Source organism: Microtus oregoni, unplaced genomic scaffold, assembly GCF_018167655.1.
Source record: "Microtus oregoni isolate MIOR12 unplaced genomic scaffold, Mior012 000072F_ref0000427, whole genome shotgun sequence".
In the NCBI taxonomy this organism is placed as follows: domain Eukaryota; kingdom Metazoa; phylum Chordata; class Mammalia; order Rodentia; family Cricetidae; genus Microtus; species Microtus oregoni.
Genome location: NW_024543979.1, coordinates 8,250,981 through 8,271,370, shown reverse-complemented (window position 1 = coordinate 8,271,370; position 20,390 = coordinate 8,250,981). Strand labels below are relative to the sequence as shown.

The window sequence follows — 20,390 nt, the reverse complement described above, 5'->3', positions numbered from 1 at the left end:
ATTTATGTATGATGACCTATGGAAACCTTTAACAAAATACTGCTTATAATAGAGAAAGTAAATTGTGGCATACTTAGAGTATTAAACAACCATCAATATGAATGGCCTAGACTTACATACACTGGATAATCACTCTGAATGAACCAAACACGGTGTGGCATCATTTCATCAGTCAAGAATGGGCAAGACTAAGCGCTGTGTGGACACACACGGCACAGAAGAGAAAACCAAAGACCAGATGGACACACGCACTTCACAGTACAGGTGCTCTCTCCGCAGATGAACGTCCCTGCCCCCTCTGCTCAGCTGACTTCCCTTTCTTTCCCACACCCCATATCACCTCTTCTCCCTTGCCTGAGAAGAGATCTCGGCGCTCTCCACCCGTTTATCCAGGTGCCAGAACAAGTGTTTACAGTCTTTACAAGTGAAACGTTAGAAAATTAAAAACCTATCAATTTGTTTTGTCAATCTGGATTTTCTCTATAGTTTAGAATGTTTTTCCAAATTAATAAAAAGTCTAGCTATAAAAAGGCAGTACAGTAAAACAGTCTGCTAATGTGGATATTAGCCCAGCTCTGTCACTTAATGGAGTTACAGACTCCAATACCTACCAATAATATAAAATATTAAGTGGGGTGTGGTAGTGCACACCTCTGATACTAACACTGGAGAGGCAGAGCCCAGGGAATCTCTGTACGTTTGGGGCTAGCCTGATCTATAGAGCCATTACAAGTCCAGTAGGGATATATACACACACATAGTCCTTGTCTCAAAACCAACAAAAGCAAACTGAACCAAACTTTGAAGAACTGGTACAGAAAGCTCCACAGAACTTTCCTTTGTACAAAAGGCCACCAGATCCCTCTCCCTTCACCCACCAGCGGGCTCCCACACAGCTGAGCAGAGCGATCCCTGTGCTCAGTTTCCCCTTCCCTTCTGGCACCACCCCAAACCTCCAAACCCTGGGTACCCCGGGCTCTTCTCTGCAGACACTTCCTTCTGGTGACACTCCCTCTTACAGCACCAAGACAACTAGGGCTCCAACCTTCTGCTCTAGCCTGGACCTTGTCCCTGCCTTCCAGTTTCTGCTTCTGATCTACTCGACACACGTAACACACATACCTTCTGGCAGGGGCAGGCTTTCCTAGTCCCAACCCCCAGTTTCTCGGCTCTTCACACAGATTTTTCTCCTCTTGCCAGCGCTCACTTCCCCAGGCTTACCAGCATCCTAAACGTTCAGTGACGATGTCACTCTTGTTCACAGGTTTCGCCTCTAATTTTACTTTATAAGCATGTGTGGTGTGTTTCCTGCAGGTGTGTCTGTGCAATATGTGCATGCAGTGCCCACAGAGGCAAGAAGGGGGCGCCAGATCACCAGGAACCAGAGCTACAGATAGTTTTGAGGCACCACACAGGCATTAAGAATTGAACTCAGGTCCTCCAGAGGGGTGCTCCTAACACTAAGCCAACAACCCAGCCCCATTTCCAGGTTTCTTAATTTTGTATTTTTTAGTGTGTGTTGAGTGTGTGCCATGGTGCACATATAGAGGTCGGAATACAACTTCCTGGAGCTGGTTCATTTCTTTCCAGCTCTGTGTGGGTTTCGGGGATCAGACTCATGTTCAGAGGCCTGCACAGCAAGTCCTTCTACCTGCTGAGTTCTGTCGGATGATTTCATACATTAACAGCTCCTGACCTTACTTGGATGTGCCTCTCACTGCTGTTCCCCCCTCCCATGAACGAAGATGGAAACTTTCTCACATACTGGAAACTGAGAAGAGTGTAGGGCTACACACTAATACATTACACCAGGACATGCATACGGCCCTCAGGCAGGATGAAGGTCCATGAGATATGGGCTTTTCTGTTCACTGTCGTCCTGTACGAAATACCATGGAACTCAGCTCAGTGCATAACCATGAAGAGCTGAAATGGCAAGAACAGTGCGATACAGCTACTCCTTTGAATGGGTCTCACTATGCAGCCCTGAGCTAGCCTGGAGCTTACATAGATTAGCAGGCTACAGCCTCTACCTCTGAGTACTTGGATTAAGACGTGCACCATCAGGCCTAAAATTCTGGTTTTTGTTGTTAAACCTCTCAGTTAACATACAGTTACAATTTCATGAGTTCCTCTGTCATTCAGGAAAAGCAAACGTAGCATGTGTGTAATTTATAACATTGTCCCAAGTACCAGGGAAGCACAGTGAGAGCTGCCTTAGTCACTTTCCTATTGCCATGTTTCCTACTGACAAGTTCAGAGGGCGAGGCCATGGCCACCATGGCAGCGAGCAGGCAGCAGGCACCCACGGCACTGGAGCAGTAGCTGAGAGCTGAGAGCGACATCTGATCCCCAAGTGGGGAGAGAGGGAGTCAGCAGAGAACAGCCTGAGCCGACCCCAGTGACACACCTCCTCCAGCAAGGCCATACCTCCTAATTCTTCCTAAACAGTTCCACCAACTGGAGACCAATACTCTAACATATGAGCCAGTGGGTCATTCTCATTCAAATAGCTCACAGTATTTCTATTACACTAGCAGACCAGAAAGTTCTACTTGCTGATCCACAACCATCTGTAACTCCAGTTCCAGGGAACCAATGCCCTCTTCTGGCCCTGGGTATTTAGCACATGTTAATTTAAATTTATACACGTTTAGAAAAAAGTCTTGATTCATCACAGATAAAATTTAAAGAGGATTTTAAAGGCAGACTAGAATAGGATTTTAATTCGTAGCTGCTCAGACAAGCATCTTGACCAGCTCGGTTGGAGCCTTTCTGTGCTGTGACAGACACAGCCCAACTCGGGTCACAGAGCAGGTGGAGTGGCGCACAGCTCTCTACTCAGGCACCAAAGGCTCTCAGCTCTGCACGCCAGAATCACCTAGGGGGCTTTTAAGCTATCCTACCGTCTGAGCAGAACCCTAACTAATCGGAGGACTGGTCTCCAAGGGCCACGCCACACATTTATAGCTGTTAAAGGCTTCAGAATGACGGTTCTGCAGGTTCCTAGCACTGGCGGTCACGCCAAGAGAAAGACGCAGTAATTATGTCACCTTTCCCACTGTCAGTGTTCACTGAGAGGATCTCTCCACGCTCCACTGCCAGCAGCAGGGCATCTTCACAGAAAGACTCAGACTACAGAGTTGCACTTTCTCCCTCGGAGCCCCTGACATTTCCTTGAAGGCAGGGAGGAAACTTAGTTACAGACTCTGACCCACAGGCTTTAGATGGAAGACTATTAAAAATAACTTACTCGACATCAAGTTTGTCTTGGAAGCAGAATTCTACAGAATTCTACCAAGATAATGTTTACGGTTGGGGCTTGTTTTTCACAGATGTTATTAAATTTCAAGCATCTGTAAAAGCAGAGAGAGCAAAAACAAAGCTATTGTACACTACTTCTTTTTCTGACAACAGCCACCTCCGGACCAGCCAGGCTTCACTTTCACGGCCTCACATTTACCACCACCCCTACTAACCGGGGTGATTCTGAAGTCTTACGTGAATAAGGCAAAAAGAAATTGGAAGGGATCTGGTTGTAAAACAGGGATGAGAGAGAAAGTGACAAGGTAAGTTTGTAATAAATGGACAATTCAAAGGCTCCGCATACCCGCAACCTGTTCGCTAGGACTGAAGAACCATGTGTCTCTCGTCCTGCTAGCTCAGGTGTCGGAAGAACGAGGCTCGATGGGTAGATTCTATACAAATCCTTAGTAATCCTGCCGGGCTCTTTACTGGTCTAAACCGAATACCTTTGGAAGCACTCAAGTATACCCCAGCTGCTCCTTCGATCTGCGTGAGGAAACCAGACTGACTTGGACTGGATACCAGGAAAGCTGCCAGTGCAGGGAATGGAGGCTGTAAGACAGGTCAAATGACTTCAGGGGCTTTTCTGTGTGTTCTCAGAAACCTGGGCCCCGTGCATGCCAGCTACACACTCTACCACGGAACCACAGCCCCAGTCTACAAGGCAGACTTCTATCTATATCTCAGCTTTAATATCAGTTCTTCATGAGGGTTCCTGAGATAGCAACCTCTCCCACAAGTTTGCAGAACTACCTCTGTGGTCCTTTCCTCAGGTTTGTGTGTGCATAGCAGTAAAGGATCTACTCTTAGCAAACTCTGAGTCCACGATGGAACACATGGGCTTATGCATCTGAACGCCTGTTCAGGGCCTAAACACAGAATAGACAGAGATTGTTGAGTAAAGTATCTGCCTGGGGAAGAATTAAGCTACAGGAAGAGGTGAATAAAGAAAAAACGCAAGGCAAGTGGAGGGAAACAGCACTTGAGAACAGACCTGGCCTGACTCTTGAGTTCCGTTAGGGAGCTCACAGTCTAGCTCCGACTGGTGAACCAATCAGACGCAGTATGACATCACGGCATCAGTCCCTCAAGCACAACTAAACTAAGTTGCCTTGTTCCTCTGCCTTTGTTAAGATTTGCTGAGAACCAATTCATGTTTATGGAAAACAGACACATATCAGAACATTTAAGATACGGTAGAACGGTAGAATAGAGAGGGTGAGGACCCCAACCCAGCAGTGAGGAGCCTGACCCGGCAATGCGGACATAGCAGTGCGGACCCCAACACCACAGTGCGGGCCCCAATATGGCACTGATGACCCCATGGTGCTAATTTCTTGGCATGGGGATTGAACCCATGGCTTTGAATACACTAGATAGGTGCTATAGCCCTGAGCTACACCCCCAGCCCCTAAAACAAGTTTCACTGTCTAATCCTGAAGTAAAGGGCCAGACAGAAAATCAAGTACTGTGGTCACTGACCTAAAGCAAACAAGGGCTCTTTTTGGAACCATGGACAGACAGCTGTAAAACCCGTCGGCCCTGCCATTTATGATCCACGACCTTCCCTCTGCCGGGAGGCTCGAGATCAAAACCCAATGGCTGGTTATGAGCTGGGAGAGGCTGTTTTACTTCTTACCTGTAACCATGAAACGGCAGCACCCTCGCTTTCAGAGATTAGGTAACTTGGTAAAGACCGACATGTGATGAGAACTGACTTCATGGGTTGGCATCAGCCAGACATTATTACCAGTGCCGCTTCCAGAGACCAGCAGTAAGGTTTCCAACACCAAACACCCACGTTTCCATGGATGTACAGTAGTTACGGAGCGACCCTACAGTTAGTTACTTTAAAACTACAATCCGAATGACCATCAGTAGCCCCGCAGGAGTAAGAAATGTTGCCTGTCCAACAGCACAGTATGACTAAGGCACCACATTTTATTATTTAACTGAAATGCCAACCTTAGACCAGAGGGAGAAGCGGTGTTTGGTAGTGTTCGAGTTGGAATCCAGTGCCTCATTCACGCTGGGTGTGTGCTACAGGGTCCCCTGAGAGGACATGTTCCTAGAGCTCTTCTCAGGTGACATCACCAGTTTGCTCAGAACAGCGATGAGACGCCCACTGCCTGAGGGACATGTGGGGCAAATCCTTACAAACCAGCAAGACTGTTACTATGACACTCCCCGAGAGGCCGGAACAAATCCTCAATCCCAGCATTCACACACCACGGACTTGTATCCAAACTCACCACCCCTACACAGTTCTGTTTCCCCTCTTGGTTGTATGGTTCTAGTAGAGACATAAGATGCAAAGTGTATGTTTCCATCATGAACAGGGATACAATAAATAAATAAATAAATAAATAAATAAATAACACCCCTGAGTTTTGTGATATTTGGCCTGGACCCTCTTTTTCACAAAGCATTTATTCAAAAAGTCTGTGCCAATCTTAACACCATTCTCGCATCCCTGAAGTTTTGTGATCAATGATCTTTAAGTTGTATTGTCTCTGAGACAACGACAATCATAACCATCAGTAATGAGAAAAATCATATTATTCAGGTTTATTTTTAGACATTCACATATGGACATCCCAGAGAGACTGTCCTCATGTACATGTTTTTATCAATCAGGAAACTCTCAACTGCTCCTCTTTCCACGGAGAAAATCTCTGTTCCCTCTCTGTAGTTCTCAGTGCTCCAAGCGTCCCCCACGATCCAGTAAACCACGCACTACCCTCACTGGGTGCTCACAGGTGAGCCTTCCTGAGGATCAGCCTGCCTCGTGCACCCACAGGCTCACCGCAGAGATGCTCATCTGGGGCACACTTACGGTTTCACTAAATTTGCTGCGAGCTGCTTTGTGTTCAGACACAACTTTCCTTTGTGTGTGTGCGTGTGTGTGGGGTCAGAAGACAACTGGGTTTCGTGTTTCAGGTGTCACCTGCCATCTCTAAGGCAGGGTCTCCCTCTGGCCGAGAACTTGCCAACTGCCATGGCTGGCTGCCGGCAGCCACAGGGCCTGTCTCCACCTCCTTGGTGCAGAGATTACTCACACACACAACTTTGCTAGCTTTTTCGTTTTTTAAAAAATTTGGCTTTTGGAGACTTGTTGTGGTTTGAATAGGAATGACCTTCATATAATCAATGTGTTTGATGGCTTGGACCACAGAGAACGACACTATTAGGAGGTGTGGCCTTGTTAAAGGAAGTATGCCACTGTGGAGGTGGCTTTGAGGTCTTGGACAGTCTCTTTCTGCTGCCTGCGGGTCAAGATCTCACTACCTCTCCAGCACCGCATCTGCCTGCATGCCGCCATGTTGACCGCCATGACAATATGGACTAAACTTCTGAACTGTGAGTCAGACCCAATTAAATGTTTTCCTTTGTAAGAGTTGCCTGTGGGACTCTTCCCAGCAATAGAAGCCGTAACTAAGACAGCAGTGAACTCAGGTCACTGTGCTTCCCAGGCCAGCATTCTACTGACAGCAGCATCTCCCCATCCTGTAAGTTCCCCTCCTCAATGCAGTTTACTTTACAAGCTAGCCAGAGAAAAACTGGTCAAAATTGAGCCAATAAGGAGCTGTGTTCAACAGGAATCACAAGTACTGTCCAGGGGTGGAGAAAACAGCACCGAGTGCTCCTCGGGGCAGATGTGGGCCCACAAAGGCAAAGCACAGACCCTCCTGCCTTAGCCTCCCCATGGACCGTGCCGGAGCCAATATGGCTAAAATAACAGAGAAGGAAAATTACAACATTCACACTAACCTGAAAGTCTGAACAAGGCTTTTCAGTTCCGAGTAAATATCGCCTATTGTAATCTGAAGAGGACCCAAAAGTCCAGGCAATCTGGAACGAAAAAACAAATAATTATACATTATATAAAGCTAGAACACATCTCGGTGGGCAATCCTGCCTCTGGGGTTTCCTGGCCACTAGCAACACTCAGGTAGAAGCAAGGGTTAAGCTACATACCAGTGAGATGTCAAAGGAGCATTCTCCTAACTCCAGTTGCGTGCGTGTCTGCTCTAAAGCGTGCAAAGCCCTGACACACAAACCCACTCTGGTTGCAGCTAAGGACCCCAAGGGCAGGCCAGTATAGATGCCTGAACACCACCCCTGTACCAACCTGTCCTCACCTTTAGCTCCACGGTTTTACTACTAAAGCATTAATTACCCTCTGAATAATCACATAAACACAATTCTAACAAACACGAGAAGATGGCTATAGACACATTTTAATGAAAACTTGGAGATAAACATATCAGTAGGTGATTTATATGATAGATACATTTAGTAACCCCCTTAAAAAACACCTTTAAAATAGCACAGATTGTTTTTGAAAATGTAAAATGATATTAGGTGAAAAATGCATATACCCTTATAACACATTTGAAATAAAAGTACACAATGCTTATTATACACAAAATATATTTAATTCCTTCTAGAGTTTTTTTTTTTTATTATAACAGGAAAGCAAAGGAGCACACACACACACATCACATATAGCATATGGAGATGTAGCCTCGCTTGCTCTCAAACTTTCTATGTAGTTAAAGACAGCCCTTAACCCCTCATCCTGCTGCTTCCACTTCCCAAGTGCTAGGGTCACAGGTGTGCAGGACCCCTGGCTCAGATCCAACATTTAATATTCTGTTAGGGTTGCTTCATTTTTCTGTCCCTTGCCCTACCCCAGAAGTACTTTAAGGCAAATTCTTGACATTATGTCATTGGACCCTTATTTTCACTCATATTTCTAAATATAAAGGTTTTTTTTTTTTTAAATATACAACCACAATAACATCACTCTACCTAATCACTTACTCTTTCTGGTGTTAAAAGGGGAAGGACTGGGTAGAACGCTTGCACAGCAAGCCCTGAGTTCGGTTCTCAGCTTCGACAGGGAGAGGAAGGTCAGCCCAGAAAAATGGCATTCAAAGCCCTTCTCCCAATCTTCTGCCTCTGAGATTCTTTCTGCCTCCTCTTTCACATATCCTGACGCTCAACCATCCAGAAAATTATTTCCAGGGAAATCCACATCTTCTACCTATGAATCTAAAATGATAACCCATCCCAGCATTCAAAACACGCATAACCAAAGCTAGGTTTGATACTGTCTTGCATTGTATCAGATAGGTGGTGAGATAATGAATTACTTCACAAACGGACAAAATAAAGATTAGTTTTTTAAAAAAACAAAACAACAGGGCTGGGGAGACGGCTCAGCAAGTAACATGTTTCCCATACAAGCATGAGGACCTTGGGAGGAGACAGGTCTTTCCTTGGGCTCAGCGCCCAGCTACTGTGGCCTGGTCAGTAAGCTGCAGGTCCCACTGAGATCCTGGCTCAAGAAACAAGGTTAATGGTTCAATAATGTTCAAGGTTGGCTTCCGGCCTCCATGCTCACATATATGAACCTGCATGGACATGAACACAGACACAGATTCTGTACATACACATGCATGCGCGCACATACACACACGAGGCAGAATAAGTCATCCATGCAGAGCCTAACATATGGACACGCTCAATCTATATTAACATTTATTCAAAATGTAAACTTAACAGTAGTTCTTCTTCATGGTCAATATTTTTAGATTGAACCAAATCAAGATACAGTGTCACATCAGGCATGGCGGCACTCCCTCAATCCCAGCACTTGGGGCAGAGACAGAGATAAGCAGATCTCTGTGAGTTAGATGGTTTCCTGGTTTATACATAGTGAGTTTCAGGCCAATGCTAGTGAGACTGCCTTCCAAAAGACCACGAACCAAGCCAACAAACCGGCCAACTAAAGATCCCAAAACTAATCATAAAGGATTTCAGGTGTAGCTTAGAGGTATATTATCTTAAAGTAAGATAGCTGTACTCCCTTATATTACCAGTAGTGTTTTATATCTTGGCTGCTCAAAAATATTATGCTTCCAGTAAATGTTTTTCCTCTTTTCAAAATACTAAAAAAGTGAGACTTCTCTGTATACAACTCCTCAAACAGTGGTTGAAACAGGCCATGTTTTCTTGCTACAAGAAGAAAATGTAGGTTTAAAAGTCCAAGGTGGACCTTCTACCTCTGGAAAAAAAGACCTGGAAACTCTTTAATTGATTGTCTGATTCACTGATTTATTTACTTATATTTTTTGGTGCATGGTTTCTCTGTAGCTTTTGGAGCCTGTCCTGGAACTCACTCTAGACCAGGCTAGGCTCAAGCTCAAAGAGATCTACCTGCCTCTGCCTCCCGAGTGCTGGGATTAAATGAGGGTGTCGCCACTGTCTGGCTACTTTTTTGTTTTAAAAAACAAAAGCAAGAGCAGCTTTTAAGTGTTATCTGTGACTGGGCTAATTTAAGAACAATCCTTTCCTTCACAGGATGCTTCAAGCCAAAGTGCAGGTTGAACTGACTGAACTCATGTTCTTGAGTGTGAAGGGAGCCTATGAATACGTGGACAGGCTGCAGCAACCAGGCTGTGGCAATGCACAGTGGAGGGGCTAGGGCAGCGCGCGGCGGAGGGGCAAGGGCAGTGCGCGGCGGAGGGACTAGGGCAGCGGAAGGGCTAGGGCAGCGCGCGGCGGAAGGGCTAGGGCAGCGCGCGGCGGAGGGGCTAGGGCAGCGGAAGGGCTAGGGCAGTGGAGGGGCTAGGGCAGTGCGCGGCGGAGGGGCTAGGGCAGCGGAGGGCTAGGGCAGCGGAAGGGCTAGGGCAGCGCGCGGCGGAGGGGCTAGGGCAGCGGAAGGGCTAGGGCAGCGGAGGGGCTAGGGCAGTGCGCAGCAGGGCTGGGGCAGCGGAGGGGCTAGGGCAGCGGAGGGGCTAGGGCAGTGCGCAGCAGGGCTGGGGCAATGCATAGCTACTGACTGCTCACCACGGAGCTGAGGTTCCTAGGCTGGCTTCAACAGCTCTCACTCTGCTGGCTTAGGAAGGAGTGGGGTATTTCATCTTTCTACTCTACAGTCTCAATTTCCAAACTCTTTATGATAGTCCTGTGTCATCTACAAAAACAATTTAGTACCAAAAAGTATCTGGAAAGATACAATCTTAAAATGGAAATTTCACATCATCTTTAAAACAATTATAAACTCATGAAAACATTCAGTTAATTTAAATCTCTTTCCAAGCCAGAATGACACATCCATACTTACACTTTGCTCAATTTTTCAAGAACAATCCGTCTTCTAATCTGGTTCTGGGAACTTGAATCAATCAGTGGGAAGCTGGTATCACGCTGAAATCCATTCTTAAACAAAACAAACAGAAAAATAACCAGGTATTGTTTTCTTTCTACGAGCAGAGCAGTAACATTAAGCATAAACGTTGACCCCTCTACTATAGAAACAGACAAGAATTAAAACATCTAAACCTGAGCATCAGCCGAGTCACTGTCAGATTGATGAACCCGCCTGGCCCATCCACCCTCTTGTCTCCTCTGTAAAATGCTAAATAATAAAAAATGTACATAATAGGGTTGTCTTTTTGTCTTAGTGACAGTGTCCTTTGCTTTACAGAAGCTTCTCAGCCTCAGGAAGTCCCATTTATTCAATGATGCCCTTAGTGTCTGTGCTGCTGGGGTTATACATAGGAAGTGGTCTCCTGTGCCCATGTGCTGTAGAGTACTTCCCACTTTCTCTTCTATCAGGTTCAGTGTGTTCGGACTGATATTGAGGTCTTTAATCCATTTGGATTTGAGTTTTGTGCATGGTGATAGATATGGAAGCTTCTGTAAAGCAAAGGACACTGTCACTAAGACAAAAAGACAACCCACTGACTGGGAGAAGATCTTCACCAACCCTGCAACTGACAAAGGTTTGATCTCCAAAATATATAAAGAACTCAAGAAACTAGACCGTAAAAGGCTAATCAACCCAATTATAAAATGGGGCACTGAGCTGAACAGAGAATTCTCAACAGAAGAAGTTCAAATGGCCAAAAGATACTTAAGGTCATGCTCAACTTCCTTAGCAAATGCAAATCAAGACAACTTTAAGATACCACCTTACACCTGTCAGAATGGCTAAAATAAAAAACACCAATGATAGCCTTTGCTGGAGAGGTTGTGGAGAAAGGGGTACACTCACCCATTGCTGGTGGGAATGCAAACTTGTGCAACCACTCTGGAAAGCAGTGTTTCGGTTTCTCAGGAAATTCGGGATCAACCTACCCCTGGATCCAGCAATACCACTCTTGGGAATATACCCAAGAGAGGCCCTATCATACAACAAAAGTATATGCTCAACTATGTTCATGGCAGCATTGTTTGTAATAGCCAGAACCTGGAAACAACCTAGATGCCCTTCAACGGAAGAATGGATGAAGAAAGTATGGAATATATACATATTAGAGTATTACTCAGCAGTAAAAAACAAGGACTTCTTGAATTTTGCATACAAATGGATGGAAATAGAAAACACTATCCTGAGTGAGGTAAGCCAGACCCAAAAAGAGGAACATGGGATGTACTCACTCATATTTGGTTTCTAGCCATAAATAAAGGACATTGAGCTTATAATTCATGTTCCTAGAGAAGCTAAATAAGGTGAATCCAAAGACAAACACATAGGCATCCTCAGGAATATTAACCTTCATCAGGCGATGAAAGGAGACAGAGACAGAGACCCACACGGGAGCACCGGACAGAAATCTCAAGGTCCAAATCAGGAGCAGAAGGAGACGGAGCACAAGCAAGGAACTCAGGACCACAAGGGGTGCACCCACACACTAAGACAATGGGGATGTTCTATTGGGATCTCACCAAGGCCAGCTGGCCTAGGTCTGAAAAAGCATGGGATAAATCCGGACTAGCTGAACATAGCGGACAATGAGGAATACTGAGAATTCAAGAACAATTGCAGTGGGTTTTTGATCCTACTGCACGTACTGGCTTTGTGGGAGCCTAGGCAGTTTGAATGCTCACCTTACGAGACCTGGATAGAGGTGGGCAGTCCTTGGGCTTCCCACAGGTCAGGGAACCCTGATTGCTCTTCGAGCAGATGAGGGAGGGGGACTTGATCGGGGGAGGGGGAGGGAAATGGGAAGCGGTTGTGGGGACGAGGCAGAAATCCTTAATAAATAAATAAATTTAAAAAAGAAAAAAAATGTACATAATAAATGTACACTTAAGGATTAACATCAACAATTGCTAGAACTTGTGGGAAAGTCGTGTTTTCAGAAAAGATCATTCAAATGAACTAGGAATGAGAACGTTGAAAAGAAAAACAAGGCGAAGTAAACCCACTTAGTGTCTGTTTGAATGCATCGCAGAACTAGCGAGGTAGTGAAGAATTGGGGTTGAGCCCCTGGAGAGGGCAGCTCAGGAGAGTGCACAGACTGACCCTGAAACAGGTGATTTTTTTTCTCTAACAAACACCTGAGCAGAGTTTTTCTAACAGAAATGACAGATCAGGGATGCCAAACAAGGAGGGTCAAGACGTGGAAGGCACACACTCTAGGAGTAAGGCAGAAGAGGAGAAAGACTGACTCCTAAGGGCTGTTGCCGTCACCAAGTCGCTCAACTCCCGATCAGGTGATGGTGATGTGGGGCTGAAGAAATCTCATGAGAATCAAACAGATCCATCCTAGAGGATAACAATATCCTGTATCTCAGGTCAGGTTCTGTGTGCATCAGATTGGCTCAACTCATGATCCTCCTGCCTTAGCCTTCCAAACACTGAGATTACAGGCATGTATCACTAAGCTCATTTTGCGATATTTTAATATACAATGTTTGATATCTAATAATATAAGACAATATAATAAAAACCAGGAGCATTAGCCCATTGAAGCCAAACTCTCAGGAATTCAGATAGTGAAATTATATTACTGTTAAGAGATGTATAAGCTATATAAAGTTATCATCTTCAAGGGAAAATGACAGCTGAAAATTCTAGCAGACAACTGGAACTATACAAAGAGCCAATGGATGCCCCAGAACTGAGCAACGCACCATTGGGAAGCACTCGCCGGACAGTGGACAGCAGACAAGTGCTCCCAGGTGACTTCATAACCAGTGTCCATCATGAAGTGCATGGCGGGGCTAGCGTCAGGGCCGCTGGGCCTCTGACATTCCCTCCTAGGAGGCCTATACCAGAGATTCCAGCCACTATTCCCTCTGGCCTCCTAGCGGCAAGGGGCCTTGGTGCTAGTGCCAGGAGCAGCCGCAGTAATCACCCAGTGTGGATGGACTTTCGATGTAGCCGAGGCTGCCCAGCCTCTCAGTGATCCTTGCATGCTCGGTCTTACAAAGCCAGACCTGGATGGACTTTCCTTGGATTGCTGGTCCCTGTTCAAGGTGAAGAGACATTTCTTTTCCCCCAGGAAAGTCACACACAGCTCATGGCACACAACCCTGGGGACGCAGGGACTACACTACTTATACAATGGGCATACTCCTTAGCAATGAAAGAATGAGCTACAGGGACACACAACAGCACAAACACATAAAAACAAACCAAACAGTATCCTAGGAAACAAACTGGACAGCAAAGAATAGAGACTGTTCAAATCTGGCAAAAGCAATCTCTTATTGAACAGTAATTCTGAAGAGGCAGTGATGGGAGCACACTAATGGCATCTAGTTTCCTCATAAGGAAGCACTTCCTGGTCTGGGCAGCGATGTCACGGGGTGCTCACTGTAAACATTACCCATCTGTACACTTGCTGCTGAATGCCAATGGAAACGCTGTAAAATGTTCCGCAACGGAGCCAGATTTCGGACACTGTTTTTTCCTTCGTGCAAAACTGCAGCAATGGTAACGTCTATGCAGTCTCTGGAGGAAACAGAGTTCCTCCGAGCTTAATGTACGTTTTGGATGATGTTTTGTATTGATACTGTGATTGCAAGTATAGGGAAGGGTTTGACACAAGTCTGTAAAGATCTGAGAAATTTCTATATTATTCTATTTCTACCTTCCCTCCCCAAATCTCCAAGCATGTTTTCAATCTTAGGGCAAAATCACTGACACCTGACTGTTACCCACTCCTGTCTCCACGCTCTGTGACGTCCCACATAGCACATGTGAACACACCTACACAATGGGAACATTACAAGGTCCTCCCTACACTCAGCCTCCATGGATGACGACTTTGTACACAGCTGCTCTGTCACACACTCTGAACAAATGCCAGCGGAAGCTATGCAAAGTCCCATTTACAGAGCAGAGACACAAAGAACTGAGTTTTAAGAAGCTAGCAGATGCCCGAGGGGAACTCTATCCACTACTTCCCAGTGAGTCCCTTTACACAGCATTCTCATCTGCGACATTCCATCTGTGTGTTTGCGAGGTGTGTTTTATACACCTGTGTGTGTGCGTTCACGGACACGTGGAGGCCAGAGGTCAATGCTGCATGTCTTACTCTATCATAGTTCCCACCTTAGCTTCTAGAGAGCCTCTCACTGAATGTGGAGATGTTTCTTCTAGACTGGTGACAGGGCACCTGGAGCCCCCCCTGCCTCCGTCCCTTCGCTTGCCTGGCAGTGGGTGCCAGGGTCTGAACTCAGCTCCTGAGGCTTGGGGAGCGAGCACCTTCTCCCATGAGCCAGCTCCCCAGTCATGTCTGTAACATTTCACACGGACACGCTAACCAAACAGTACCTCAGAGAGCATCTGACTATCTCATCAATCTACCCTACGGCAAAGAGCATGAGCCTTGTGCCCAGATTTGCTTTGCTGAGTTCTCCTAATATGAGCAGCCTACAAATATCCATCAGAAGACATACCTCTCCTGGGTCCTGCGACTTGGTAGTTTCCTCATTTAAAACATAGCGTCCTCTGTAGAACTCCCTGACCCTCAGATTAAGCATTTCCGTTTCTTTTTTCAAGTTCTCGTAACTGGGCAGTGGCTTCGTGGCCGTGTCTGAGCCTCTAAAGGGTAGTGTCTCATCTAAGTTGTTCTGGGGTTGGCTCACGGCAGGACCACAACTAGCTGGGTCACAACTTAAGTCATCTTCATCGAGTTCTTCATCGGCTATGGGGGCTGAAGGCAGTTTCGGGCACACGGAGGCAAGATCTGGGCCATACAAAAACTTCAACGTTTCTTCTGTCTTCCACTCAGTCAAGGTGTCCTTCAGAACTCGAAGTAAGCTTGCCTTTGCGACCTCAGGACCCTGCCCTGGGCCAGAGGCTGGCCCAGACCCTTGGTTAGACTTGGCAAATTTGACCCTGAAATGCTCAGCACTCTTCTTGCTTATCCCTACAAGAGTGACTTCTGACACACTGTGTCTGCTGTCGGAAGCCGCTGAAGAGCCAGGTGAGGAAGTCTGCGTATTTTCTCTCTTGGAAGGAAGCTCACGGGCAGCCATTTTCTCCTGACCATCCAATCTGCAGTTACCCAGCCGCTCAGTGACATCGGCCACCGTCTGCTCTTTGTGCCTGGAGGTCACTTTCTGACCAGCTTTCTTCTTCCTTATGCTACTCTCCCTGTGTGGCTGTGGCCTCGTGTCGGCTGCCCTTGGTCCGTGTCCGGGGAGAAGCGAAGAGACGAAGTCTTGCTCATCGTCTGTGGTGTGATCACACCAAGCGCTGGGAGCTGTGGCTTCACTCTGGGCCTCACGGGCACCAGGACCATCAATGTCTGCTGGTGTGACGGCATCACTGAAGAACTGGACGACTTCTCCAGAGCGGCCACTGTACAGGGAAAGACAAGCAAAACCAGTTACAACGGGAAGACAAGAATTCCCAGTTACAGTCTGGAATTTCCATCCCTTAGACATTGCCTTACTTATACTCTCTCACATAAACTCCAGAAGGCTGTAATTTCTCCAAACCTAATACATGTTTGATACAATTCTTTTCCAAGTTTCCTTTGTCTGTTGCTAACCATTTTTACAATTCTTTTGTTTGTTTTTCAAGATGGGGTTTCTCTGTGTAGCCCTAGCTATCCTAGAACTCACTCTGTAGACCAGGCTGACCTTGAATCACAGAGATCCACCTGCCTCTGCCTCCCTCAGTGCTGAGATTAAAGGCATGAGCCACCACCGCCACCACCCAGCCCTATTTTACAATTCTTAAAAGCAGCGCAGCAAACAAACACTATAACATTTTAAGGACACTATCCTGTTCAATGATTTTGATTTTTGCTTGAAAAAACAGAATATTTTCTAGCTCTAGCTGACCATTATACAGAAAGTTCCACGGAATAAAAAACACAAAGGTCAAAACAGAAAATGAAGTTGGTACATCAACATTATTCAACGAATGATTCTATCTTTCACTTTTCAGATTCAACTGAAATAGGAGTAGGAGTTCAGAAGGAGTGAAGACAAACAGGAGCCCTGCAGTCCACGTGGGGCCAAACAAGAGTGCGCCAGAGGCTGTGCTCACGCACACGTCGGGGCTCTCCTGTGGGTGAGCATGTGTGGAGAGAGGAGGGAGGCAAGGACTGCTGGGTGAGAAGAAGGCAAGCGTAACTGCAGGAAACAAGACCGCCGGCTGAGAAGATGCTCAGCAGTTAAGACCACTCGTGCTGGACCTGGGTTCGAGACCGAGGACCCACAGGTGGCTCACAACTGCCCAGAACTTCAGTTCTAGGGAATCCAATGCCCTCTCCTGACCTTCCTGGGCAAACACATAAATACCAAAAAAATGAAACAAATCAAAAAAAAGTTAGAATAAAACTAGTAGTTTATGTCTTGTTATTTCTCTTGAGGTTTTACGGTGTCCACCTTACACTAGGTTAAAACCATAAAGGTGTCCGCCGATAAACAAAAGTCTCTTCTCTGTGCTGAATACCTGTGACTGAGAACCAGGGACGTTTAACTGAGAGCTGGGGGGATCTGTTCTGAGCGATGGCTGCTGTTGAGCACACCACACTACGAGCTTTGCGGTGGGGTTAGGAAAAACAAACTCACAACCCGCGTTTATACTGAAGCTCTAGATATTCCTTCAAATAACTAAGCAACACATTAATATCTTAGAATCCTGTAAGACCACAAAAACCTTTCTCAAATACAATGTGCACCACCTCACCAACAAAGGGACCGTATCTGAGATGGAGGCTGTGTTTGTGTCTGTTTCAACAGGTTCAATTAGACGTCCTCAGGGGGACAGCTGGGTAATAAATCAGACAGATCAAACAAATCGTCTTTCCCTCACAAAAGAAGACGCTGAACACTTCATGCGTTCTTTGTGCCACAGCAGCACAGGAAGTCCAGGAGCTCACGCCACCTGGCCACTCAGGACGGCCAAGCTGATGCAAACGAACCTTTGTCCTTCCTTCAGCAGCTGGAAGTCGGGGGGCCTGGAACAAACCAGAGAGAGGAGACGGAAGGTAACACATCAAACACAGTCAAGGGTTTTCTGTAACCACACTGCATAGGAAACATAATTGAAGAAGTAATTTGAATGAAGATTTTTCTTTCTTTAAGAAAAAAATCAAAGGGCAAACTACTAAAAACACATGCAAAAAAATCTGGATCCAGTGTTTTGTTTTTTACCTAAAAGTCATTTGCGAATTAAGGTCAAATTCCATGCACCCAGTATAAGCGGACCACTCTCGTCTCTAAATCCCCAACACTGTCAGATCTGGGTAGTCAATTACTTTGTTTCTTATTGTCAGAACTGTTATGTAAATGTTTAAGTTACACTGATCCACCAGCTCCTTGAAGGCAGAGACTATGTTGCAATTCTTATCCAATCAACCTAACTCCTGAGATAGCAATCATATTGTTGTACTATGGTTTTTTTGGGGGGTGGGGGGTCTTACTCTATATCCCACAGCTGGGATTAACGGCCACCGTACCAGACCTGAGTGTTGGTGCAACCTGTGTGTGCAGTGCCTGAAGAAGGCAGAAGAGGGTGTCAGGTAAATTAGAGGTGGAGTTACAGACAGTTGTGAGCTGCTGTATAGTTGTTGGGAATGGTCCTCTGTGAGAGCAGCTAAGTGCTCTTCCCCACTGAGCCACCTCTCCAGTGGCTGTACAAACCAAGTAAGTTAAACTTAATTTCATGAACAATTTGGTACATAATGTCAGAAATCACATTTGACCTTCATGAGTATTTTGGTCTGTCGTGGGTGCCCTAACTGGGGGTGAGTAGACGTGTGTATTGTGTCTCCCCAAAGTGTCTCATCAAAGAACAAAAGTTCAAGGTCACCTTTGGTGACACAGCAAGTTTGAGGCCAGCTTCAAAGAAAAAAGAAGGCAAATACAAAGACGGACAAACAAGACAGTCAGCAAATCCATGAGGACAGAAAAAATCCATAGCACCTCTGAAGTGACTAAAAAGATGCCTTTTCCAGAGAATTTTGTAGTGTGAGCTTGAATTAGGGAGCGGGCACATTGGGCAAAGGCTGCACCACTGAGCTCCTTCCAAACCTGATAAGAACGAGCACCTTCTAAACACCAAGAAGACATGTGAAGCAAACAGAAACACTAAGAAGGCCCAGAGCACACCAGAGAGTCACTAAGGCACCATTTAGGACTAAAGTCCCAAACAAGGATGCACTGGGAGGATTGTGAAACTACGAAATCATTACAAAATAATAAACCGACAACAGCAACAACAAAAATACTAACCCAACCTTTCAATGAAGACAAGCTAAATGCACGTATGAAACTAGAACTTATTTGAATTTTGGCATTTCAAGGCTGCCAATTTAAAATGCCAGGCCTAAGTGTTTCCCTCGGCAGTGATCACAGCGGTGACAAGCTGCTTGTCACACTCTTGGCTCCGTGTGGAACCGCTCACTGCTGACTATGGCAGTCTTCCCCATCACATCCGGAGTTCTTCACATCAGAAGGTACGCGGGGTAAAACTGGCGGCTGCCATCTGCCACCACCTGCAGCTGAGTAATTCCTAAATCTTAAAAATGAATGAGCTTTTTGAAGGCGTTTTCCCTTTCGCACCTCAGCCTTCAATTGGAGGCTAAATGCAGGTCGTTCCTCAGCATCTCAACTCCTCCAGCTCCCCACTGCCTCTGCTCACTGAATCGTCATGGCCGCCGCGTTCTTGGTCCTCCTCGCATGGTTATTCATAACTCCCCAGCTACAGACAGACTGTTCCATTGCTGCTGGCTCTGTCTCTACCCTCTCCTACTCTTCTGACCTATGCCCTCACTCATTCCCTGTGTATCCTGGACACAGCTAGAGCAATTGGAGAGGAGGGAAGTGCTGTGGAACAATGCTCTTGTGCCCTGTAAAGATCTGCCACTTGTATTGGTTTAATAAAACGCTGATTTGGTCAGTAGCCAGGCAGGAAGTAGAGGCGGGGCAAGGAGAACAGGAGAATTCTGGGAAGAGAAAGAGTCTACAGCTGTGACCCAGCCACAGAGGAAGCCATATGAGAATGCCTCATGGATAAAGGTACCAAGCCACATGGTTAACATAGGCAAGAATAATGGCCTAGTTTAAGATGTAAGAATTAATAAGATGCTTGACTTATTAGGCCAATCAGTTTATAATAATGTAGACCTCTGTGTGTTTCTCTGGGACTGAACAACTGTGGAACCAGTCGGGACAGAAAGCTCAGTCAACACACAGGCAACTCTGGAGTCAGTTTTCGCTTCTGCCTTCACATGGACTCTGAGAATCAAACTCGGGTTGCCAGGCACATGTGGTGTCCAGTTTCATTTCTGCCGGCAGTGATAAAGTACCAAGAAAGGTAATTTAGCAAAGAAAGAACTTACTGGCTCATAATTCCAGGCTACAATCCACCACCGAGGAACTGGAGACACAACATCCACAGTCAAGAGCAGGAAGAGAATAAACGCATGGGTCCCTGCTTGCTCATTCTAGTCAGCACTCAGCTAACGCTATCTCTACTCTCACAGTCCAGGATTCCAAGCCAGGGAAGATGCTGCTGCGGTGGACTACGGAGTCCACGTGCCATTGCACACACGCTGTGCTCCTAGGGTTGGGGAAACGCCTCGGCGGGTACAAATCCCTGGCGGTCATGTAAAAGGCTGGGTTAGCTATGTGCTTAAATGTGACCCTACTGAGGGGAGCAGAGATAGGCTGGCTGTCAGCCTAGCTTCATGTTCCGATCCTGTTCAAGGGGACGAGGCAAACAGCGATAGAGCAAGATACCCAACACATATGGCCCTAGCATCTCTTTTTCTTTCTTCCCCCAAGCCTAAATTCCTCCTCCTCCTTACTCTCCC

At 46.2% G+C, this 20,390-nt stretch overlaps 1 protein-coding gene across 2 annotated transcripts in view; it reads right to left on the bottom strand.

Moving 5' to 3' along the window:
* Positions 1-20,390, bottom strand: part of Rpap2 (RNA polymerase II associated protein 2) — a 71,381-nt gene that overhangs the window by 34,022 nt on the left and 16,969 nt on the right. The window contains exons 7-10 of one of the 2 annotated variants that reach the window (XM_041642052.1): positions 17,496-17,531; positions 15,013-15,919; positions 10,442-10,536; positions 7,078-7,158 (exon numbers count right to left, since the gene is read on the bottom strand). In XM_041642052.1, coding sequence (XP_041497986.1) covers positions 7,078-7,158; positions 10,442-10,536; positions 15,013-15,919; positions 17,496-17,531 — 1,119 coding nt within the window. The remainder of the gene's footprint in view (positions 1-7,077; positions 7,159-10,441; positions 10,537-15,012; positions 15,920-17,495; positions 17,532-20,390) is intronic. The other variant, XM_041642053.1, reaches the window with a different exon arrangement.